General features: G+C 36.8%; 1 protein-coding gene and 1 pseudogene across 10 annotated transcripts in view; one reads left to right on the top strand and one right to left on the bottom strand.

Moving 5' to 3' along the window:
* Positions 1–26,489, bottom strand: part of DDAH1 (dimethylarginine dimethylaminohydrolase 1) — a 173,147-nt gene that overhangs the window by 40,184 nt on the left and 106,474 nt on the right. For 8 of the 10 annotated variants that reach the window (XM_058716753.1, XM_058716757.1, XM_058716754.1 and 5 more), the window contains one exon: positions 408–507. In XM_058716753.1, the coding sequence (XP_058572736.1) occupies positions 408–501 (94 nt within the window). In that variant the 5' untranslated portion in view covers positions 502–507. Of the gene's footprint in view, positions 1–407; positions 508–25,644; positions 25,696–26,489 lie in introns of all 10 variants that reach the window. The other 2 variants (XM_058716749.1, XM_058716751.1) reach the window with 1 other exon arrangement.
* Positions 11,134–17,202, top strand: LOC131498326 (tigger transposable element-derived protein 1-like; annotated as a pseudogene).

Here is a 26,489-nt window from a genome sequence, read left to right as displayed (position 1 = left end):
TACTTAAATTCATCTTGCTGTCCAGGAAGAAAATTATGTGTAAATGACACATCTTGAATTAAGAATCTTTTAAATACAAACCAGATATTATATCACAATGCAAAACAATGCACCCTGTAGAATGTAGTAGATGCAACCTATGAAATGATAGGTACACCCTGATAACATTTTTGTAAAAAATAGGCAAATACTACATGCATATAAAGGTCCTAAAAGGACATACACCCAAATGTTGGATGAAAGGTCATTTTTGTTTTTTTTTCTCTTTTGTGCTTTCCTGTATTTTCCAGCTTCTCTGCATTTGGCATTTTTACTTTGGTAATTAAAAAAAACCTATAGTTAAACAAGTGAATACAAGCCAGGTATCAGAAATAGTTTTGGATAGGAGAAAGTAAGGACTAGGATACCTGTGAATAAGACATCTCCACCATCTAAGGTCGCGTTTTCATCTTTCATCTCTACTAGATTGAGCTGAAGTTTTTCTAATGCTTCTTTCATCATGTCAACCTGTTGAAAATAAAGTGATTCAGATTAATATTCTACCATTTTCTGACAAGAAAACAAATCACCTAAAACTTATGAATGCTGAATCATGCTCCCGTGTGCACACACACACACATAAACCCTTGCGAATATATGAATATAGGTAGTATAGTTTGGACCAGCCATGACCAAAGAGAAGAAATTATCTATTGTAAGAGAAATTATTGTAAGAGAAGAAATTATCTATTAGAAATTGTCCAATTTGTCTCTGTCTAGTCTATGCTCACGTCAGTATTATAGCCCCTTTTTCTTTTGGAGGCCGACTAGTTAGGACATATGAGTCAAAAAAGGTAGAAGGCAACACCCAATCCTCAAATTCTTGCCAGAAAGTACAAGATTTAATTTTAAATCTTAAGTCAGTCAGTTAGTCAGTTAGTAAGTCAGTCAGAATTGCATACACACAGAGTAATATATGGAAGAAATAATAATGACAATAACCAGTAACTTGAAATCTCAGCCCACAGGATAGTCATTATTTTCTATTCAAATATTTTCTAAAATGTCAGAACATCTAAGACTACTCTGTAAATCTGAACTGTTAGTTAAATTTAACCTATGTTCCTAGAGGTGATTAACACATACAATAATTGCAATCAAACCAAAGAATAGTTGAAAATGAATTTTAGGGGCTTTCTATGATTCCAGGGTATAGTTTAAAGCAGAGATATTCTGAGCTGAGTTAGGGAATACTTCTAAGTGAGGTTTATTTTAATGCAAGAAAAAAAAATTAAGGCATAACAAATGCCCTTTGAAGTTCACAGTTTAATTCAAGTCTTTCCAGCTGCTCAACAATTTTTAGAAAATGTTTACTTCTTTGAGAGAGAGAGAGAGAGAGAGAGAGAGAGAGAGAGAGAATGAGTGGGGGAGGGGCAGAGAGAGAGGGAGACAGAGAATCCCAAGCAGGCTCCCTGCTGTCAGCACAGAGCCGGACCTGGGGCTTGAACCCATCAACCGTGAGATAATGACTTGAGCTGAAATCAAGAGTCGGATGCTTAACCAGCTGAGTCACCCAGCCACCCCTCAACAAAACAATTCAAGTATTTCTGAAGGTCTGTATAACCTTTGACATGGTAAAGACATATGTCGAGACAACATGAATGGGGCTAATGGAAAAACAAGAGATCCCATGACACTGAGAGAAGCAGGTAGTCCTGCCAAAATTCAGCATGCCCAGGACACAGAGTGAATTGTCAATGAAGAATTTAGGAGACACAACTACAGCAGTGTAACTTCTAAAGTAATAAAAATATGGGGATATTCGGACAACAAGCCTGACATTCATGCAGTCAAGAAAAAAAGAGGATACAAATTAAAATAAATATATCATCTCATCCCTGTGCTGGAACTCATGTAAAAATTCCACAAACCAGAGTGACTCAGAACAATAAAAAATTATTTCCATGGACAAACGGTCTTAATGTTGTAATAAACACATCTAGTGTTCTCTTTTAACAGGAGAATAGGTTTTTCTATGTAACAGGAAGGAGAATCATTGCTGTAGCATAAAAAAAGAAGCCGAATAACAATTACCAGGGCTTGCTGGGCTACAGTGAACCCAAGAAAACACACAACTGTTTCCTTTTGGCATCTGTCTCTGGGTCTATGGAAAATTCTCTGAGCTTGAAGAGAGGTCAAGAGAATGAAGCAGCTATTGTTACATTTTGTCTCTCTTATGATGCTACTGCTTCTACTATAACTTAACATTTCAAAGATTACTAGGAATACAGCAATTACATGTATTTTTCTGAAAAATGTATATGTAATATCAACTCAGCAGGAACTTTATTCAATTCTTAAGAGTTTAAAGAGAACAGAAGTAGGGAGGCTAATATACACCAGTTTCAGAAACACTGTATTTCTTTAAAAGTCCTGTGTCTTTCAAATTAAAGTTTTAGAGGATAAAATGCTTGTGGTTTCTTAAAAGTTAAAACAGCTGCACCAACATGAGAAAACTGGCTTTTGCGCAAGGCCAGTACTTTATTTTTTTCTCCTTAAATATTCAGTCACATCTATATAAACAAAGTCGTCAGGATACAAACATTGATGATACCATATTACTTTCAGAGTTAAGGGTATGGACAAGTTTAAAAATTTATTAAATATTAAGTAAATGGTTCTGAGAATCATAGAACCACATAGCATCAAATCGGCAATGCTAACTCCAGCGAAATTTCTGGAGAAGAAACAAGAGAGGCTGAACCCAGAGGCTGTCGACTGAGAACTGCAAACTCTTGGCATCATGGTTCCACAAAGCAAACTTGGAGGCAAACAAGGCCCAGTATTGCCGTGACACAGGGACCCATAGCAAGCCAGTCATTCAGGCAGTTAGCACACTAAATATAGCTATAGAAGTGGGAAGTTTTGCAGGAAAAGATCCAAACCATGAGCCTTCAAAGAAACTGCCCATCCTGTGGTTACATAGCCATGGTTAATGTTGACTTAATTAACTTTCAAGAGGAAAAAAAAAAAAAAACCCAACAACTAAACAGCACACCCACCTTTTACTGAGATGCTAACCTTGCAGGGTGGAACTTAGTGTTACTCAGGGTGGAGAGAAACTGTCAGACAAACAGTATTAATTCTAAAGGTTGAGCTGAATAGGTCATTTTCACCCATGAAATTGGAAATAAAAGGGTAAATCAGAGAAACAACTTTAATTTAAAATCTAACTACATTATTTTCATACTCCAAAGATTTACACGAACTTTTCTTCCTCCCCTTTACACTCTGCGTGTACTTGGTTTCATTCTTTTACTTTGTACTCCCATTTCTTCTTGCCCCCTTTTGGCTCCTCCTACCCTTTGCTTTGCTATAGATTCCTTCTCTGACCACAGAGAGGTTCAGATCACCTCTACGACTTCCAACCATCCAACCCACATGTCTTCCTCAAAGCTGGTACTAGTTTTGAGGTCATTATCTTCTCCTTTTCTTAGTGCCCTCTCTGCCTCCCTTTCCTTCTCTCTCTCTCTTTTTGGAGTACTCATGTCATCATGGGGTGACACAAGTCACAGGCACTTCATAGTGTAGTGTTATGATCAAGGGCCTGCAATTCAAATCCCAGCTCAGCTACTTATTAGCCAGTGATAACTTGTTTAATTTTTGAGCCTCAGTTTTCTCATCTTTAAAATGGGTGGTTGGTCATAATAGTACCAATCCCCTAGGCTCCTCCTGATGATTAAATACATGTAACGCGCTGGGCACACTATAATTGCTCAATGACTATTAGATGCGACTTTTATTATTTTGGTGAATATCAGCTTATGTGGACCGAGTGACACATACTTGTACTATGAAACTGACGCACAAAAGGAAGCTGTTGCTTTTTCTTACATTTGGACAGATTTCTTATGTTTCACCCCATGACAGATTCCACCTGCTTTCCAGTGAATTAAAATGACACGTGTTTTCTGCAAAGCCAATGTAAAGTTAGGGCACATACACTGAAAACACATTTAAATTTGAATCATTCCAGTTTAATTTCTTTCCAGCTCCTGGAAGCTGTCAGGCTATGTGGTAGCTTTCTTGTCTAATCTCTGCTTTAAAACCACCCCGCTGGATGTACTAGATAAGGCGGTAAGTGGACCTGTCTGCTAAGCTGTCCCACAGGACTCAAAGGGGCATCAGCCAAGATGATACAGAATGATGACAGTTCCTGAAGACATGACCACTCTAAAGGACTCAATCGAAAGAACTCCCACTCTTTCTCAATGCCTGGTCCCTTTTCTTACCCTTTGTGTTCTACTCTCTTACCTTCTTTCATGGCCCTCATTTCTGTTCCCTCATGTGTCCTTCATGTTTACATCATCTTCCTGTCTTCTCATCTTACTCCTTTTGGGTTCTCATGGTGAATGGAAAGAACTGGGGATTTGAACTCAGGCTCTACCACTTATTAGGTATGCAACTTGGGACGAATTATACTTCCTGAGCCTCAGTTTTCTAATCTGCAAATTGGATAGTGCTTCCACTCTAACAGGAATTATGTAACAAATAAGCTAATATATACTGCCTGGCACACTGTGGTCAAAACCAGTAGCTGCTGATGTTATTGTTTTGCCCTAAATTAACTCAGTGCTTGGTTTGGATTCTGGCTACCTTTCAAAAAGAAATAAAAGAAACAAATATACCATTTGATCCCAACTCTTCTTGCAAAATTTCCCCCAAATACAAAATACTAAAATAATTATAAAACCTTACACATTTTATTGGGAATTTATACTCCCAATAGCTTGTAAGAGCACTGTCATTAGTTCAGTATTCTTTACGTAGATGCCAATATTTTCAAGTTGGCCCTGTCCAAAGTTGCTTTTGCTGCCTATTTTCAACAATGACCACTCTGATGTTTCATACCTTCCATTTGGATGTGGTGAATGTGCTCACAAGGCCTGATGAACAGTTTTGTGCTGCAGTCCCATTAAGAGTCTGCATGGACCTGTCTGCCAAGCTGCTTTCCTTTAGCTGCTCTGCTCAGTGGGGTGCCAGATGTTATAACCACGAATGAGGACACTGGCATTGGCTTGTCTGTGGCCAACATAACTCTGTTCCCCCAGATCTGCCATGTGCTAGGAGCTGTGCTATCACCACTAGGTTTTCAGTGCCCATTTCAATGTTCCAAGTACTCATCGTATTATAAGAGCTTTAAAATTACACTGTCATCCTATTCACACTCTTATCTAGCTCTTAAGAGCTGAATAGCAGCAACATAGCTTTGTTGGTAGTCATAGATAATGCTGAGGAAGCCACTCAAGAAGCTGATGTGATGCCTCTATCATGCCAAGGCACAGCTGGCTTGAAACTTGTTGATACATCAAAGTTACATTGTGTTGTCCCTGGTCACACTCAAAAGGTCACATTCCATTTGTTTATGCCACTTTAATGTTCTTTGTCAATCAGCACATCTTTGATCCTGTGGCCACTTGGACTAGTGTACATTTGGCTGATTTTATAACAATACTTCAAGTCTCTATCATACTTTTATATATCTTTTCTCAGTTAGTCAACATTTCAGTTCAGCAAACTTTTAGTAGATGCCAACTTTTTTTTTTTTAACCTGCTACAAATATTTAAACACCAAACCACAGTCCCTGTTCCTGGGAAGTTAACAAGCCAGCAGAGCAGATATACCATATGAATATATAGTGATAATAAAATGAAATATTTGTTGTGATGCTCACAATAACTTGAAAAGGAAGTAAGGGCAGGCATCAGTATACCCATTTTACATATGAGTAAACTAAGGCTAAAGGAAGTTGACTGACTTGCTGAGTCAAGCTTTCTGAGCCCATGCTCCTGTTTGTGTTCCTATTCACTGCACTGTGTGATTATGATTTTCCTGAAGCCTCCAAACAAAGCACAGCCCACATCAGAAATGAAGCTCATGCCTTCTGTTTTCCAACTTTGTACACTCAAGTCTACTTGGTATTACAAGATCCTATTTAAGAGGATCCAGATTCCATGACCTCTTCATTTCAGAGATGGGTGACATTTCTGTATACGAGGGTCTTAGGATGCTAAGGTGCAGTACAATTAAAACACTAAGTAATATGAACAGAATGTATAAACCACATCAGGAATGTTCACCAATGACAGCTTGCATATTAATTACCACCCTTCAACTTTGGGATGCCTGAGGTTTGTTCAGTGGTTTATTCCTTAACTTTCCCATGTGTGCTAATTAAATTACTAAAACTAACCAGAACTACCAAAAAAAAAAAAAAAAAAAAAAAGATCAGAGAGAGGCATAACATACTAAATGACTGAGTCTGAAAAATTCCTAAATAAAAACATATTGGAATCCTCTGCTATAATTTTAGGACAAAACTCTTAGGAGGAATTTACTTAGCAATGATAAAAGCAAACATTTGTATAGTCTTCCTGTATCAGACACTGTCTTAAGAATTCATCTTTAATAATCTAACCCTCATAACCCAATAAAAGTCGTACAAGAATTATCTGTTTTAGAGACAAGGAAGCAGAAGCACGGTAGGTGACTTGACCAAGGTCTTACAGCAGCAGAGCTGAGATATGAACTTAGAGAACTTTACTCTGCAGTTTGTGTTCTTCTCTCCTATACAACTTGTCACTAACAAGATAATTTATATATCTACTATGCAGTCAGACAAAAATAAATATTAGAAGAGATTGTAAGCATTTATAATACTCTTAAAAACAGATTATGTTCAGGGTGTCTGGGTGGCTCAGTCCTTTAAGCGTCCAACTCTTGGTTTCAGCTCAGGTCATGATCTCACGGTTCACAGGTTTGAGCCCCGCATTGTGGAGCTTGTTTGGGATTCTCTGTCTCTCTGTCTCTCTCTCTCTCTGCCTCTCTCCTGCTCTCTTTCTCTCTCAAAATAAATAACTAAACATTAAAAAAAAAACCCAGATTATGTTCACTTTATTTGTATGAACAAAAATGGGAACTCAGACATGCTGGAGGAACGGGGGTAGGAGGGACAGGCTACAAATCGCAGCAATGTGAACTTAGGTTTGGTTTCTAAAGATCCTATCCTAAATTTTGTTTTCCTAAGCATATATATAAACTAATGAATTTTGAGAACCACTACTTCATCTTTCCAATTCCTAGATCAGATCGTGAGAAGGAGTTATTTGTAGAGAAATCTTCAGACAGTCAACAAAAGCATTTTAATTACAATGAGATTACAAAAGCACAGAGACATGAAGATACACTCCAAACCAAGTCACCACACACATTTCAAACCAATTCAATCAACTGGGAAAGATTCTGAGAATTTACCACATTGGGAACTATGGAGGAAGAATTCTACAATACCCAAGACTGCCACTGCCTGATGTATATACCATGTGCAAATCTCTCCCTTTGGGTGTTAAAAGAACCTATAAATGTGAGGAGATATCACTCCTATGATTAGGCACATTTTTATAGCACAGGTGAAGTTATTTTGCAGATGCAACTGTGTCTCTAATCCGTTGATTTGAGTTCATTAAAAGGGAGACTATCTTGGGTAACCCTGACCTAATATGATGAGCCCTTAAACGGGGGTTTAGAGGTCAGAGATGGAAGAAGTCAGAGAGATGTCCTACTAGTCTGGAAAAAAAAGCAAACAGCCATGTTGGGAACTGCCTTTAGAGGTATGCCCACAGAGCTGTCTCTAGGAGTTAAGAGAAACCCGTAGTCAACAGCCAGCAAAAAAACAGGGACCTTGATCCTACAACCACAGGAAATGAATTCTGACTACAACCTGAATGAGCTTGGAAGAAGACCTAAGCTCCAGGTGAGAACAGAGCCCAGCCAACAACCACAACCACGTATGCCACACCCAGACTTCCAATCTGCAAAATCTGAGAGATAATAAGTGGGTATGCTTTTATTTTTTTTAAATGTTTGTTTATTTCGAGAGAGTGAGAGTGGGGGAGGGACAGAGAGAGAGAGAGGGAGACAGAGAATCTCAAGCAGGCCCCATGCCATCAGCACAGAGCCTGATGTGGGGCTCGAACTCACAAACCATGAAATTATGACCTGAGCCGAAATCTAGAGTCAGATGATTAACCAACTGAACCACCCAGGCACCCCAGTGGGTGTTCTTTTAAGTGTTATATTTATGGTAGGCTGTCACACAGCAATGGAAAACTAATACAGAAAGTTCCTAATTTAAACATTTTACTTTAAAAATTTATCTATAAAGGCCTTTTGTCACAAGCAAAATGTTGAACTTATGTCTAAGTTGTTTATTCAGAATAAGATGCAAAAGTTCTTAAGATGTTCCTAAGAAATTCCCGAGAAAAAGAAAATGTTTTAACTGAGTTTAAAGTTTTAGATCCACCAACTTCCTTAATCCAATGTTTACTAAAATGTTGTACAGTTAGATTTTAAAATATAGAAATCAAGTTGCAATACTTTTTTTTTAAAGTTACAAATCTAATACATGCTCATAGAAATGAAAATGACAGAAGTATATACCCTAAGTAGTAATGCAGAACAAAAATGTGCCTTGAGCCATCCCAATCTTATTCTCAGTTTCATTCATTCAGTAAATATTGAGTATCTGCTCTGAGCTAGATACCACAATAGACAGTAATGAGTGGTCATCAAAAAATAGACATGACTCCTGCTATATAGTGCCCTTAGGGTAACAGAATTAAAGATTCACCCAAATCAACATATAGTTTACACATTATATTAAGGGTTATGGAGGAAAACAATAGTGTGCTTTGAGAAATAAGAAGGGTACATGATTCAGGGGTCAAGAAAGGTCACTTTGAGGAAGTAACGTTTAAGCTAAGAAATAAAAATGTTTATAATGGTTATCTTTCCTGCTGGTGGGTCATCTGGAATTCTTCCTTAGAAACCAAACAGGTTTCTGGATAATTCTCAGATCACAAACAGCTCACTTTAACTTATGAAAAATTAATTAAGGCCTTACTATACTAAGAATATGGTCAACAGAACTGGAAATTATTTACTGCATTAAAATCTTCAGAAGTTATCAGGAAGAGTCAAGTAAATGTCATTAATCCTTTGATTATTCTGGGAACTCATGATATTCGTGGTCAACATGTGTGAAAGTTTTATAACTACCTAGTTCATTTTCCTTTTTTTGAGCTTTGATAACTGTTACACGAATAAGATCTCTTGAAACATTTCCCAAAGACTATTAATATCCATTGCATTTTTACCATTGATTTCTTGGAATTCTAAACTTATTGGTTTATCTTATGATATGGACTTCTAAACTTATTGGCTTATCTCTAGTGACAAGTTCTAAAAATTAACCAGAATATTTAGCATCTTGGTTCCCATACTTGTAAGATGAGGGGGTACAGGTCAGCTTAAAAATGAAGTCATTTCCAGCTCTACATTTCGAAGTTGGAGTCTCAAAACAGTTTTTGGCATTCATAAATGTGACTTTAACTGTAATTTTATTTCCCTCCAAGATAGTTTACTGAAAACATTCCAGATGGTTATTCATGAATAATGTATTCTAGATTTTAATCAAATTCAATCAGAAGCAAGAAGCTGAGTATATGGATGGGGAGGAGCTCGGTGGGAAGACATGGGAAACCCAAAAGTAGATGAAAAAATCTGAGGAGGATGCAAACCCTCAGAGGCCAACAGGATTCTGCTGCAGTGGGAAAAGCTGTATCTAAAAAACAAGGTGTGTGAGTGTCAACACTAACTTATGATACTTCATGTTTTTTTGTTTTTTTGTTTCTTAGTAACCCAAGGTGCTGCTAATTATCTGCCAACAACGATAATAATTACACTATGTAGAGCGCCAATAATGCCTTTCTTATGAGAAAACACATATCAGGGCCTGCTTAGCTGCTAACCTCTGCATACTTTCTTATACTAACCAATTGGAGGATAGGAAACTTCAACTTTGGGTTCATCCCTACCAGGATCAACTGTCATCTAAAAAAGGAGGATCTAACAAGCTCCAGGCCAATCCTCTGAGGCTCAGCATTAAGTCATTCTTTATACCTTGTTCCACATTCGACTATAAACCCAGGTGTGACTTTGGTTCTTTTCCCTGGAGTCCTGTGGCAGTAACTTATCCCAATCTCTTCCTATGAGTAGGGACCTTGTCTGTGCTCTCTCTAAAGATCTGAGCCTTAAACTACAACCCTGCACTGTAGATGGCCTTTCCAGGTGTACCTACTACACATAGATGGTACTGGTCACCTCTCTCTATCTCCTCAACATAGAATCAGTAACCCCCAGGGCTGAGGAATCTACCTCTTAATCACTCGTAACTCTGGCCCTCTTTTACAATATTAATGCCACAGACTTATCATCATTAATAATATATAAAATTTATTAAGCTCTTTCTAAGTGCTAAGCATTGTGCTAACTGATTTTACATGGATTATCTCATATTAATAATAACATATCCCTCCTAGTCTGAATCAGTCAAGGCAGTTTCATCCCTCTTGCCAGGGACTGGTACACATGACCTAATTTGGGCCACTGAGAGGAAGTCTGTTGACAGTTTCCTGGAGGTACAGAAAGAAACGTAATCTCACTTCTTCCTTTGGACATTGTCTGTCTGGATATGGTACGTGAAACTGGTGCTAGTCTGAGAGCCCAACTGTCATCAAGGATGACAGGACAGAAAGATGGAAAGAACCTTGGTCCTTGATGACATTATTGAGCTGATGAATCAACCAACTCTGGAGCACAGAAATTCTTGGCATATGAGATTCTTCATTTCCTTAATCAATTTGAATTGAGTTTCTGTTAGTTGCAGCTAAAAACAATTCATTTACTTATATAACAAACCTGACAAGCAATATCCAAAGAGTTCATAACAATAGGCTACATTACTAAAATTCATTAAGTTCTGATGTAGAAACAATTGTTAAATGGAGGGTTTTTCTTTCTCCAGAAATACACCTGACTTGCCATTCAATAAATTACACAATTATGTAAGGTGTTATCTTAACTGATAATAACTGCTATTGTGGCTGACAAGAATTTTGACTAAATGCCATTAGTGACACTAAGACCATCCTGTTTATAGAAGAAAGCAGATTGTAAATAACAACTTTTAAAGCCAAAAAGAATTATTATGCTGCCTCAATTCTTTAGATTAAGCATAATTGTTATAGCTCCATATGTCAGAGCGGGAAATTGATGTTCTGACACTCTCATCTCTGAACCAGTGCTCAGATCTGGAGGACATGTGAATGCAAAGGTTTGGCAGAAATGCAGAAGGAAAACTGATAGGGCCAGAGTACACAGGAAAGATTAAAAACAGCTCTGAAGGGGCGCCTAGGTGGCTCAGTTAGTTAAGCATCCAACTTGTGATCTCAGGATCATGAGTTCAAGCCCTGTGTTGGGCTCCACACTGGGCATGAAGCCTACTTAAAACAAAACAAAACAAAACAAAACAAAACAAAACAAAACAAAACAAAACAATGGGGCTCCTGGGTGGCTCAGTTGATTGAGCGTCTGACTTCAATCCAGGTCATGGTCTCGTGGCTCACAAGTTTGAACCCCACATTGGGCTCTGCGCTGACAGCTCAGAGCCTGGAGCCTGCTTCAGATTCTGTGTCTCCCTCTCTCTCTGCCCCTCCGCATGCTCTCTCTCTCTCAAAAATAAAAATAAAAACATTTATAAAAGAAGGAGGGGGGTACAAAATCTTAAAACAAAACATCTCTGAAGAAAACTGGGAACGAGTGCTCTCATTATCTGGAAAGTTATAGATATTCAAAGGCCCCTCCCAGAAACTGGAAACCTGCACATACAAGAATGAAACTGGATTACTTTTAACACCATACACAAAAATAAAATCAAATGTATTAAGGGCCTAAACATGAGACCTGAAACCATATAAATCCTAGAAGAGAACACAGACAGTAATAACTTTGACATAAGCCATAGCAATATTTTTCTAGATAGGTCTTCTAAGTCAAGGGAAACAAAAGCAAAAACACACTATTGGGACTACACTAAAATAAAAAGCTTTTTCACATCAAAGGAAACCACAAACAAAACAAAAAGACAACCTACTGAATGGGAGAAGATATTTTCAAATGATATATCTGATAAGGGGTCAATATCCAAAATATATACAGAGTTTATACAACTCAACATCAAGGAACCAAATAATTCTATTAAAAAATGGGTACCATTGCAGCCACTCTGGAAAACAATATGGAGGTTCTTCAGAAAGTTAAAAATAGAACTACCCTATGATCCAGCAATGGCGCTACTAGGTGTTTACCCAAAGAATACAAAAATACTAACTCAAAGGGATACAGGGCTACACACAGCAATAGCCAAACTATGGAGAGGGCTCAAGTATCCATCGATTGATGAATGGATAAAGAAGATGTGGTATATATACAATGGAATATTAGCCATAAAAAAGGAAATCTTGCCATTTGTAGCAACGTGGATGAAGCTAGAGAATATTATGCTAAACAAAGTCAGTCAGAGAAAGACAAAAACCATATGATTTCAATCGTACGTGGAATTTAGGAAACAAAACAAATGAACAAAGGGAAAAAGAGAGCAAGAGAGAGAGAGAGAGAGAGAAGCAAACCAAGAAACAGACTCTTAACTATAGAGAACAAACTGATGGTTACCAGAGAGGAGTTGGTTTAAATAGGTGAAGGGGATTTAGGAGTGCACTTGTGAGGAGCATCAGAGGATGTATGGAAATGTTGAATCACTATATAGTACATTTGACACTAACATTACACTGTATGTTAACTAACTGGAATTTAAATAAAAACTTAAATTAAAAAAAAATTAAAAATGAGCAGAGGACCTGAATAGGTATTTTCCTAAAGAAGACATACAGATGGCCAACAGACACATGAAAAAATGCTCAACATCACTGATCATCAGAGATAGGCAAGTCAAAATCACAATGAGATATCACCTCACACCTGTTAGAATGGCTAAAATCAAGAAGACAAGAAACAAGTGTTGGTGAGGATGTGGAGGAAAAAGGAACCCTGTGCACTATTGGTGGGAATGTAAAAGGGTAAAGCCACTGTGGAAAACAGTATAGAGGTTCCTCAAAAAATTAAAAAGAGAAATACCATATGATCCAATAATTCCACTAATGGATATTTACTCAGGGAAAATCACAGCACTAACTCAAAAAGATATATGCACATCTACATTTATTGGAGCATTATTTACAATAGCCTAGACATAGAAGCCACCTAAGTATCCATCAATAGATGAATGGATAAGGAAAATGTGGTATGCACGTGTGTGTGCACACACACAAAATCAAACATGCCATAAAAAAGGATGAGACTGCGCCATTCGAAACAGCATGGGTGGACCTAGAATTATGCTAAGTGAAATAGGTCAGACTGAAAATGACGAATACCGTATGATTCCACTCATAAACGAAACCTAAAAAATTGAATAAACAAAAAGCAGAATCAGAACTATAAGTACAGAGAAAAAAATCGACGGTTGCCAGAGGTAAGGGAGGTGGCAGGATGGGGCAAAATGGATGAAAGGAAGAGGGAGATACAGACCTTGAGTTATAGAATGAGTACGTCATGGGAATGAAAGGAAGAGTCAATGACACTAACAGGGACGTAATGGGACAGATGGTAACTATACTTGTGGACATAGCATAATGTATAAACTTGTCAAATGACTGAGTTGTACACCTGAAACTAATATAACATGGGTGTCAACTATGCTAAAAGAAAAAAAAAAAACCCAAACTCAAAACACACACACACACACACACACACACACACACACACAAAACAGAGGCCCCTTGATAAAGATGCCAACATGAGAGTTTCCCAGAAGAAGCCTGGAAGCAACATTTAACTTTTAAAATGAAAAACAAGGCAGAAGCTCCGCTGGTCTTGTCACTCTCCTGACATATAATGCACTAATTCAAGTGGCCCATTTCCTTGTTGACGATAATGTACTGAATGTCTAAGAGCCACTGACATTCTATCTGCAGGGAACAAATAGAAATATGATTTACCACCAAATACCAAATAAAAATAAGTGTCAGCTGCCAAAAGGTTTGCAAAATCTAGTATGTTAAAAACTAGGGAACTGACAAGGTTCTAAAATTTTAAAGGAATTTTCCCAAAAGTCAAGAACCATAAAAATTTGCTGTGCACACCATTCAAAGTAAGCACCAGACATAGAGCTTGAAGGGCCCATAATTTTTTGTAAATTCAGAGAAGTTGCAAGCTGCCATTTATAAAGGCAAACAGGGGTAAACCGTGACAAATATTTTGTATGTCCAGAACACAATTAATACCTTGTAGGTATTAAGCTGCCTTAGAAGCCTTCCAAGAGACCCTTGGGCCCACGCCAACTGCAGGCCCTGGCTGGGTTACATATGCCTTCTGTGTGCTGCCATGTTTCCCAGGGCACTCTACTAACAAAAGATCTGGCCACAATAGACTCTCCATATGTTTAGTGAATGAGTAGCTGAAAAACTCTGCAAGTTACACATAATTTCTAGAAATGTTATAATAAACTTATGCTTCCTTTAAAAATATCCACTTTGTCTAGCTAAGGCATAGTAGCAAGGTGAGGTGACCTCTTCTAGACAGCTCTTACAACATTTCAAGGGTAAGCAGATTCATCTTATTTCTAAAGACCCCGAAGTGAGAAAACCATCCTTGGTCTATTTGTCACAATAATCACTAACTGAACTGTCACTCTTCTCTTTACCTTCTCTGATAATTTCATTCATTTTTCTGGTCATTCAATAATATTGATTCAACATTTTTAACACATCTGGCACTATTCTAGGTCCTAGAAACACATCAGTGAAGAGAGAAGATGTTTGTGTATATTCTGGTGGGGATATGAAGAGATAGATCATAAATAATAAATAGAAAAAATATTAAGTAGTAGTAGGTACTAGGCAGAGAATTCAGGGAATGTGATATACAGGCATACCCCTTTTTATGGTAGTTTATTTTGCTTCACTTCTATTCCATTTTTTTATAAATTGAAGGCTTGTGGCAACCCTGCATTGAGCAAGTCTATCAGTGCTGTTTTACCAAGAACATTTGTTCATTTTGTGTCTGTGTCACATTTTTGTAATTCCTATAATACTTCAAAATTTTTCATAATTATTGTATTTGTTACTGTAATCTATCGTCAGTGATCTTTGATGTCACTACTGTAATTGTTTTGGGAAGCCATGAAACACACCATATATGATGGTGAACTTAATAAATGTTCTGTGTGTTCTGACTGTTCCACTGACCAGCTGTTTCCCCATTTCTCTTCTTCTCCTCAGCCTCCCTATTCCCCTGAGACACAACAATACTGAAATCAGACCAATCAATAACTCTACAAGGGTCTCTAAGTGTTCAAGTGAAAGGCAGAATCACACATCTCACTTTAAATCGAAAGGTAGAAATGATTAAGCTTAGTGAGGAAGGCATGTCTAAAGCCAAGAGAGGCAGAAAGCTAGGCCTGTGGTACCACCCAGTTAGCCAAGTTGTGAATGCAAAGAAAAAGTTCTTGAAGGAAATTAAAAGTGCTACTCCAGTGAACACAAATGAAAGGAAAGCAAAACAGCCTTATTGTTGATATGGAGAGTTTCAGTGGTTTGGATGGAAGATCAAACCAGCCACAACATTCCCTTAAGCCAAAGCCTAATCCATAGCAAGGCCCCAACTCTCTTCAATTCCCTGAAGGCTAGGAGAGGTGAGAAAGCTGGAGGAGGAAAGTCTGAAGCCAGCAGAGGTGGGTTCATGAGGTTTATGGGAAGAAGGCTTTCCCATAACATAAAAGTGCAAGATGAAGCAGCAAGTGCTGACGTAGAAGCTGCAGCAAGTTATCCAGAAGATCCAGCTAAGAGAATTCATGAAGGTGGCTACACCAAACAACAGATTTTCAGTGCAGATGAAATAGCTTACTGGAAAAAGATGTCAGCTAGGACTTTCTTTGCTAGAGAAGTCAATGCCTGGCTTCAAAGCTTCAAAGGAGAGGCTGTCTTGTTAGGGGCCAATGCAGCTGATGACTTGAAGTTGAAGCCAGTTACATGTACCATTCTGAAGATTTTAGGGCTCGTGAGAATTATGCTAAGTATATTCTGCCCATGCTCTATAAATGGAACAATAAAGCCTGGATGATGGCACATCTGTTTAAGACATGACTTACTGAATATTTTAAACCCACTACTAAGATCTACTGCTCAGAAAAAAAGACTCTTTTAAAAAAATTAGTGCTTATTAACAATGCACCTGTTCACCCAGGAGCTCTGATGGAGATGGACAATGAGATTAATATGGTTTTCTTTTTTTTTCTTTTTCAAAAGTGAAGAAACATTTTTTAAAATTTTATTATTTTTTAATATAGCCTATTGTCAAATTGGTTAATATGGTTTTCATGCTTGCGAAACACAACATCCATTCTGCAGTTCATGGATCCACAAATAACTTTGACTTTCAAGTCTTATTATTTAAAAAATACATTTTGTAAGGCTACAGCTGCCAAAGATAGTGATCCCTCTGATGGGATCAAAATATATTTTCAAAATAGGTTTTCAAAATATATTGAAAACCTTCTGGAAAGGATTAACTACTTTAAATGCCATTAAGAACATTGTGATTCGTGGAAAAAGTGTAAAAATATCAATATTAACAGGAATTTGGAAGATGCTGGTTTCAACTCTCATTGATAACTTTGAGGGCCTAAAGATTTCAGTAATGGTGGTGGATGTGGTGGAAAGAGCAAGAGAACTAGAATTAGAAGTGGAGCCTGAAGATGTGACTGAATGGCTGCAATCTCATGACAAAACCTGTACGGATGAGGAGTTGTTTCTTATGGATGAGCAAAGAAAGTGGTTTCTTGAGATGGAATCTACTTCTGGTGAAGATACTGTGAAGACTGTTGAAATGACAGCAGAGGATTTAGAATATTACATACACTTAGTTGATAAAGCAGACACAGGGTTTGAGAGGATAGATTCCAATTTTGAAAGTTCTACTGTCCATAAAATGCTATCAAACAGCATCACATGCTCAGAGAAATTGTTGGTGAAAGGAAGAGACAATCAATGCTGCAAACTTCATTTCTGTCTTATTTTGAGAAATTACCACAGCTATCCTAACCTTCAGCAACCATCACCCTGATCAGTCAGCAGCCATCAACACGGAGGCAAGATCCTCCTCCAGCAAAAAGACTATGACCCACTGAAAGCACAGATGATGGCTAGCAGTTTTTTCTTAGCAATAATATATTTTTCAATTACAGTATGCATATTTTTTACACATAATGGTATCACACACTTATTAGACTACAGTATAATATAAACATAACTTTTATATGCACTGGGAAACCAAAAAATTCAATTGGCTTACTGTATTGTGATGTGAAGCTGAATGTGCCACATCTCTGAAGTATGCCTGTAAAATGAATGGGCAAGATTGGGAGCTCAGGAATAGCCTTTCCGAACATGTGACATGTATGTGTAGACCAAGAGGACCAACACTGTTGCCATCAGGGAGAAGAATGTTCTAACAAGAGCCAGTGCAAGTCTTAAGATAGGAATAAGCTTAATTTGTTCAAGGAACAGAAAGATAGTCAGTATGGAGCTAAATGGATAGGACAAGTGTTATGAGATGAACTCTCTCCCCTCCACCCCCTGCCATTCATATGTTAAAGTCTTTACCCCCAGTATCTCAGAATGTGATTGTATTAAGGTCTTGAAAGAGGTAATTAAGTTAAAATGAGGCCATTAGTGTGGGTCCTAATCCAATGACTGGTATCCTTATCAAAAGAGATTAGGAAGTATACAGGTACAAAGGTGACACTATGTAAAAACATAGGGAGAAGGTAGCTATCTGCAACTCAAAGAGAGAGGCCTCAGGAGAAACAACCTGGCCCATACCTTGATCTCAGATTTCTAGGCTCCAGAATTGTGAGAAAATAAATTTCTATTATTTAAGCCACCAGGTGGTACTTTGTTATGGCAACTCTAGAAAACTAATACAGCAAGGTGGTAGATAACACTGGGGATGTAGGCAGGGAACAGACCATACCGAACTTAGTAAACTAGCATAAAGGGTTAGAATTTTAAGTGTTATTAGAAGCCACTGGAAATTTGAAGGAGGAGAGTGGCATAATCTAATTTACAAAGATAATTCTGGCTAGCTGCTTTGTGGAAAATGTATTGGAAGGCAAGAATGGAAGCAGAGAATTTAGCTGAGAGGCATTTGTAGTAGTCTAAGCAAAATATAATGGTGGCTTGGACAAGGTGATGATAGTGGAGACAAAATGGAATGTGTTTTGAAGGAGAGGTGACAGGACTTGCTGATAGATTAGATATGGGAGTGAAGCAAAAAAAAATAAAAAATTATTTAGATTTTTGTCTTGAGCAATTGGGTGGATGACGGTACTAATTTCTGATACAGTAAAGTCAGAGGAAAGGAACAAATCTAGGGAGTAAATATGAGTTTTGTTTTAGCTAAGTTGATTCTGAAATATCTTCTAGATATTCTAGATATGGAGAGATCAACACATTTGACTATATTAATCTAGACTTCTGGGAGGGTAGTCAAACTGGAAGTAAGACATAAAAACAGTATTTAAACCAAAGGAAATTAGAACTATCTCAAACTATGTTCTGCAGGAAGTGATGTGAGAAATCTGGCCTTGACAATTCCTCTTAACAACTGTATTCCAAGAAACAGATTCTTGGAGATATTTTTGAGCCATTGCTGTTGCACAATATGGTGGCTGTTTGCAGCAATGGAAGGAATAATCCCCCCTTGGCAGGAAAAGACTATTTAATGCACATACATTATGACTGCACAGATACCACCAGGATAAAGGGTCTGGAACACATGTGGATTGAAATGAACTTTCTGGATGTAATGTATGTTAAGGCTTCAAGTGCTATACTTGTTAAACATCGGTATGTTTTTTGTTAGATTCAATTTTGTGGAAGCTATAAAACAACAGTGGTATAAGATTTCATTCTTTCAGAAACCATCAATTTTGGAATTGTGATCACTTTGAACAGGCGACAGGGTGAAGTTCATTAAGCAAATAGAGTTAGCAAGGCTATAGGAAGAACAACTTTCAAACACATTTTAGATCAATTAGTCCAAAATAATTCATACCAAAGCAACTATAGGACTAAATGGATGCTTGCTGTGCTAATTAAAATACTCTTATTCAATTATTCAAGTGATTTGTATCTGGTTTGATATAATTTAGAAACCATTAGTATATTCTAAATGACTGTTGTATGTGCTAAAAATGAATAAGGCTGAATATCTTTTAAAAGTATTGTACTTACTAATTTTTTACCAATTGAAACTAATTTTCTTCACAACTGGTACAAAGCTGGTGCTTTTTTAACTGTACCACATTGCCCAGTGTGTGAACACAATATTCAGGATGGTTTTTGGAATGCTGGGATGATTTTTTTTGGAATACTGCTTTTCTTTTTTCTTCCTAGCCTAGACTATTTTATGTGTTTTGATTGAAGCCTTCATTAGCAATGGCTGTGACAGGCTCCAGTCATTGTTAGTAGAGGACATAGTAATTCATTCTGAGAAGCTGCCTTCTGATTCCTGGCTGGAGCATGGCAAGTGATTTTGTAAATATTCACCCTTTGTCATATGTTCAAACATTTGCTTCTCCTAGAGCTTATTTAAAATGTGTTACTGAAAAACCACCAGCTGAATATTTGTATGTTTATGAATATTAAGTAAAGGCTTATTTCCAACCATAGTTGTACAAAATGGCTAGTTTCAAGAAATTGTTCTTGTTTTTGACAGCTGTCCAAATTTTAACATAGTGGTAACAAAAATAGTGAATAATTTTTCTTCTCTGTTATCAAATCTGGGCATCCTTGGCTGGACTGAGACTGGAACAGTTTGATAATATTTTCCTAATAGAAACATTCCAGTCAACGTTTTACCAAGGAAAACTAATTATTGTCTAGCTGGTGAGTTTTGCCTTTCCCAAATTGTTTTAGGGAAAAATATGGTAAAATTCTTATCCTTATGATTTTCTTTTTTTTAAGAAAAAGTTTATTTATGTTTCCAATTATCACTGAGTATTAACTAACTTTTAAATAAAACATTTATCTGAGGAATAGCTACTAGTCCCTTCTATAAGGTGGAAGGCACTTTGTATCTGGTTTTGAGTAATTCTCAAAGTACAATAACCTTAATGCCATCTAGATTCTCTTCTTATGAGGCAGTGCATGATGAAATTAGATTCTCATAAATGTCATTACCCCTATTTATTGTCTTTTTCCTTGAACCAGGGCTGAGCTGGCTAAGTTCCATTGTCTCTCAACTAGATTTATTATGGATCAGACGCATTCCATTTCACAACAGGAATGTGCTTATTATAAAATGTACAAAGCTTATAGTCTAACAAAGCACACAATCTGTTGGCAAAAACCACTTTGTTTAATAGTGGGTATAGTTTGTAAAGTTTTCGAATGTATCTGAACTAAATTTAGTATCACATAAGTTGACACTCAGATCTTGAAGTAAATACCAAGTGAACACAGTAATGTTTATGCTAAACACAAAGCTAAATGTATTTTACTTTATGCAAATATACTCCTTAAGTATTTCTTGTTGACATTATATAGTTAGCCAGATTTTCTTGTTGCTTCAGCTTCTCTCAGATAGTACCTCAGGAACTCTGAAAAGTAGATTAACTCTTTCAGATCTTAAGAGCATAATTTCACATACTATCTCTTTAGTGACTAATGTCATTTAGAATTTGTGCAATGAACTGAATGAAGCATATCCTTATAAATACCCAGGGAGAAACGAAGAGATATTTCTAAGAATAAGAACATGGATAAATTTAGCAGTTAGAAGACTATGCAAAAAACTAGATTGCAACATTTTTTTTTATGATTGTTAACAAAGGCTAAAAGGAAATATGCAAAAATGATTTAGGGCCCTGCTTGGTCAGTGGATAATGATTGTTGTCACTGGTGGAAAAGCTGAATGCCTAAAACTCTGTCTACCTATCTACAACTGTAGTAATCACTCCCGAGGCAGATGCCAAGGCAGATCTATGCATAGAGGACATGGCTTGTCAATGCATGCTTTCTACTATTCTAAACATTCAAGTACTAATGTGACTCTGGGTAAGGAAGAGCAGACCACTTGTAGCCACATTTCAGAAGTCTTTTTTGCCTGAGTTACCAACCCCTAGTTCACTGGTGGTTTGCTCCATTCAGGCTCTCACTGTGGGGCTACCTTGCTTGGTATACCAAGCTATCTATACCTTTGGACTGGACTTGAAACAGCCCCAGCCTAGCTTTAGCTCCTACATTTCTAGTCCATGAAAACACTTCCACAAACTCTGGCAGTGTATCTGTGCCCAACAAAGCAGCAATTTCTTGGCTCCGTATCTAAGCCGTTAGTCACTGAGTTTCTTGCTCTTCAGATCTCCTAGACCAGTGCCCAGGGCATTTCCCAAATGCAGGGAATATCTATCAACTCTGAGTGGTCTCTGTAAAACCCACTCTCCCTAGACTCAAGATGAAAAAGGTAGTACATCCCATCCCACACATTCTATGCAGAAAAAATTAGAAATTACAGATCAGTAAAAATAAAACCATTAAAAATTCTTGTAATCCCAACACCATGTATAGATACCACTACTAATCTGTCACATAAACTTCCAAAATTTCCTATCGGAAATTGTTAAGGAAATTGTTTTTTTCCTCATGCTATTATAAAATTACACTAGAAGAACCCACATGCCACATTTAAATAAAATATGGAGCACTGTTATAAGGTAGTTTAAAAATGAATTCACACCTCAAGTTGACATTGCTTTAAAATGGACTTCCTGAAAAATTATCTTCGGAAAACAGACTTTTGTTGTAAGGTAGCTCCAGATACAAATAGTAAAGCTCCCTGTATTGAATTTCAGATTATTTCAATACTTTTATCCCTAAGCAAAGAATCAGATTTTTACACTGGTAACAGAAATTGAGAATAACTTTAGGACCAATTAGGATATGTGTTAAAATTTGAGGGTACCAATCCATGTCACAATTCACAGAGGTTTTCTTCTTTAAATATACATGAATCAGACAGGAGAAGGAAACAAACATAGAAATATTTAGCTGCCCCAAAATAATTTGTTCTGAGACAGTAGTAAAGATTTTCTTCTGTGATGACATGAAGTTTAAGTCTTGAACCAATTGCTGGGAAAGTAACCTTACAATTGCAAAATAATTAATTATTAAATGTTGGACAGAAAGAGGTCCTCTGTTCTTTGTGGATATGCAGAGCAGACCTCTGAATGCACCTAGTGAACCCAGGTCCTCAGTATGTTGAAGACACCTGATATCCCATAACACCCAGCGAGGCTGCCAACTCCTTGTCCACACTGACTACATGCCATGTAACCTATTTTATGACTCAAAAGGATTTAAAATTCATGAAGCTTGTTGAAAGCTCAACTGTCACATTCGACTCATTCCAAAGTGTATGGGAAAAAGAGCAGAGCAGACATTTCAACTGAGGCTATTATTATGCTTGAATAACTATATTCCATTAAATTGCTAATAAACCTACTAGAAGATGTTGATCACATCAACCATACAGTTGCATTCCTTTCCTTTATACTAACTTGCTCAATTTTGTTTTATGCAGTATTACTCTTTCTGTGCCCTTTATTCCAAGGTTGCCCAGAATTCAAAGCACTTATTCAGTAAGTTTGTAATCCAGTTTAGTGTGCTATTAACAGAATTCTTTAGAGAAGATCATGGAAAAAGAAAAACTTATTTTTGGGTCAGTGACCAGTTTTAAAGGAAACACATACTAAACCAGTTTAAAGGAAAAGGTCAGGATCCATGAGGTATTAAGGAAAGAAGAAAAAGAAAAAACATTCATTTCCACAATTTTCCGACATTCCTTAAAAATAAAAACAAGCCTTAGTATGGAATGGCAAGGTCCCGGCTCCCCTATACTGTAGGGAACAATACTGCCATTCATAGGAAGTTAGAAAGCAAGGGTTTTTCCTCAACACCAGGGAAGTTTTGGCTTCCCTTCTCTTTATTTATTCTGAGGTTCAAAATTGAACCCTATAAATCTTGAATTAGTCTCTCAGAACAAATAATAATATGAAATGTATTAAATGCTTTAAAGTTTGCTTTTTACTAGCATAACTCATTAACTCTCTGCATTACAAATGGGATATTAAGCCACTGTGGTGTTAGTGTTAAATACTGAAAATATATGAAGCTGAATATATATCCCATAGAACTAGGCATTTTTAAAGAACTAATACACTATGTGTACTATCTGATGACTGAGTTAAATAGTTTATCCCTCATTTAAAGACTGATTGAAAGTCCATGATGAAAAAAAAAAAATCAAAGTTAAGGGAACAAATGTTTTAATTTAAAAATTCTTATATTAAACAGGAAACAATTTATATCCTGTAGTATTTTTTTTCTATTCAGTATATCCATCTAAGAGCCTTAGAAGAAAGGATGGGTATCTCCAATTTCTTTCCATAGGGCAACTGGCCAGTAACAGAATGTTTTTGTTTTGTTTTGTTTTTTGTTTTCCTCACTAGTAAAGTCAAGCTGAATAAAGGTAAACTTTACTTTCTGGATTATTTTACGATTATGATAGCATTTGTATCTATCTTTTTAGGGTGACTAAGATTAGGTGTAGTGAAAGAGTTTTTCCTCCAGCTTCCTCTCTGAAACACATAAAAACAACTCTACATCATGCACAAAACTATGGTAGAGAGTAAGTAAATGTTAAAGCAGCAATAATATCATTCAGCAAAAATAAAGATGAGTAACAGCCCGATATAAAAAGCTATGAAATTACAGTAATTTCACAACCCATCGGAAACAGCAAAATACACATACCATTACTTTAATAAATATTTATTGATCACCTAATAGATCACCTAATAGATGTCAAAGCTAGATGCAGATATATGTGTGATAAATTTCTGAACTGGAGAATTAAGTAGAAAGAAACTAGCACATCATATAACCTATAGAATCATGGACTATTAAAATCAGAAGAGGTCTTAGCAGTCATACAGATCAAGGGACCAAGTTCCACTAGGTTTAATTAACTTTTCTCAGTCATAGGGGCAAAAGCAGAACTTAGGACCCAAGGCCCATGTTTACACTATAACAAGATTCCTGACTCAGTAAAAATTTTTTAAGACAAAAAGTCAATGTTAAGACTACTAATGTAAAATAGTTTCTACTTAAACAGTTTGAAAATAATTAATATATAATTAATTATATATACATATAAATTTAAATTGTCTTCTTAGACTCAAGTACAATTACCAGATTTCATTTATAAAGTTTTCATATTAGCTGGAATTTCACTTTTTGTGGCATGAAAGGAGGAAGCATCTGTCATCTGACAAAACCAAGATTACAGAATACATGTGGCTTGGCATCAGAAGACAGGAGTGGGGACCATAGCCCTCTGTGACATTATCCAGGTGGGCACATTTTTACAAGTTTCCAAACAATGCACAGTTAGTGGCCCAGGTATTTTTCAACTGATAAGAAAAAATTTTAAATCACAGCTATTTACAGTGTCTGCCAGATTTTCCCTAAACGGTTCTTTCCCAAAGCAAAACATAACTTCCTCCTCGCCAACATACATACATGATACATACACACCCATGTACAATAAGACCTTTGAGTAATCTGAGAATTGAATATTTGGCTTCCCAAATAAGTTAACAACCTCTCTTCCTCTTATTAATATTTGAAGCCTACTCACATGAAAAACTGGAAAATATGTAGTATAAACTGTGATACAGTTTTTGTATTTGATTTCTTATTCTGATAGCTGAACATTTTGAAAATGTATCTAAAGTGAATACTAAACACGTGTCATATGAAGAAAGTTTTCAGCATGAATATGAGATAATAAAGTAATTTAGGCTGATTTTTACAGGTGACTTAACTGGACTTCATCCTATTATTTCAGCCATATTCTGCATATTGTAATTTAAAAAGGACATAAGTGAAAAATGATTTTGTTCAATACATATGGGTGGGTATCAGATTTTGAAAACCAGAAAGGGTTAAAGAAAATAAGGGTGAAGAAAACCTCCCCTGTTAAAAGGTAAAATGATAGGGGAGGTATAAGCTATTAAGAGGGAGTTCTTTGGTATCTTTTCTTTATAGCTCCTCCTTCATAAACTTTCCCCTGTGTATGCCACATGCAAATCTTAACTTTGTTTATGTGCTTAGCATGTTTCTATTAATAAAAATTTCTAGTAACCTAATGGGAAGAGGATTGCATTCTGTTCTAGAAGGCTTATCTAAAAACAGCAAACTAATACCCTGTCTATGGAGACTGAGACTCTTTTTAACAAGTGAAAATCCTGGCAAATGAAAAACCCTATTCTTGCAGATGAAGTAAGCGTCCAGACAGCTATTTTGTGACATCACTAAGCCAAGCATAACAGGAGAAGACTCCATACATTTACCAGAAACTCTGCAGAAAATTTACAGTGACAGGTAAATAGAAAAGCCACTAGAACAATGCACAGTTGAAATTCTAAATTAAAAAAAAAAAAAATCTCCAGAGGCAAATTTCAAAAAGCTTTTACCTTTACCATGTTTAAATTTCTAATGTGCTTTAAATGCAAAAATATGACTTACGGACACACAGGTACTCAAAAATGTGATGAACACCATTGACTGCTCCATTATCTGTGAATAAATTATTTCCATTATGGTTTATCTGTGACAAATTTTACTTTCAGCCTCAACACAATCACACAATGGTAAGAGCTCTAAGAGGCCTTATAGAGAATTACCTAATCCCTCATTTTCACACATGAACTGAGGTCTGGCTGAATCCCTTGTTCAAAGTCACCAGCTAGTTAAATGTTCAGAGCTGTATCTCTTGTCATCCACAGCAGTGGGAAGTGCCCTTTCTTCATGCCCTTTGTACCATCCTCCCACCAACAGTGGCCAAAGTAGCTACATTCAAAGATGGTGCCTTTCTAAGTATTCCTCCTGGATGACTTTATATTCAAGCTTTCTAACAAATCCATGAAGTATGCACTATTTTCACCACTGTTCTCCACAAAAGGAAACTGAGGCACTGAAAGCTTAAGTAACTTTTCCAAGAGTCTGCCTCCAGAGCCACACCACACCCTCACTCTTAACCATTACAATACTGTTGACTTCTTTTTCTGGAGGGCATCTTTGTACTCAGTGTTCAGTGTGCTTTAAACTGAACTCATCTTTTTCTCAAACCTGCTGACATCCTTACTTTTGAACGCAGTTAATATCATCCTTGTCCTCCTAGTCATCAAGCCTGTAACCTTGGAGTCATCTCTGACTCCTCCCTAATTCCTTACCCTTCTTCACATTTGTACCATTGGAAAGGCTCTTGAACCCAAAACACGGCAATTTCCTAACTATGGCCTCATTCCCTGTTGTCTGAACAAAGCCTCCTAACTGGTCTCCTCCTAATGGCCTTCCTTTCTTCAAGTTAT

The sequence above is a fragment of the Neofelis nebulosa genome, chromosome 2, assembly GCF_028018385.1.
Source record: "Neofelis nebulosa isolate mNeoNeb1 chromosome 2, mNeoNeb1.pri, whole genome shotgun sequence".
In the NCBI taxonomy this organism is placed as follows: domain Eukaryota; kingdom Metazoa; phylum Chordata; class Mammalia; order Carnivora; family Felidae; genus Neofelis; species Neofelis nebulosa.
The sequence above is the reverse complement of the archived record's forward strand: the minus strand, read 5'-3'. Positions and strand labels throughout refer to the sequence as shown.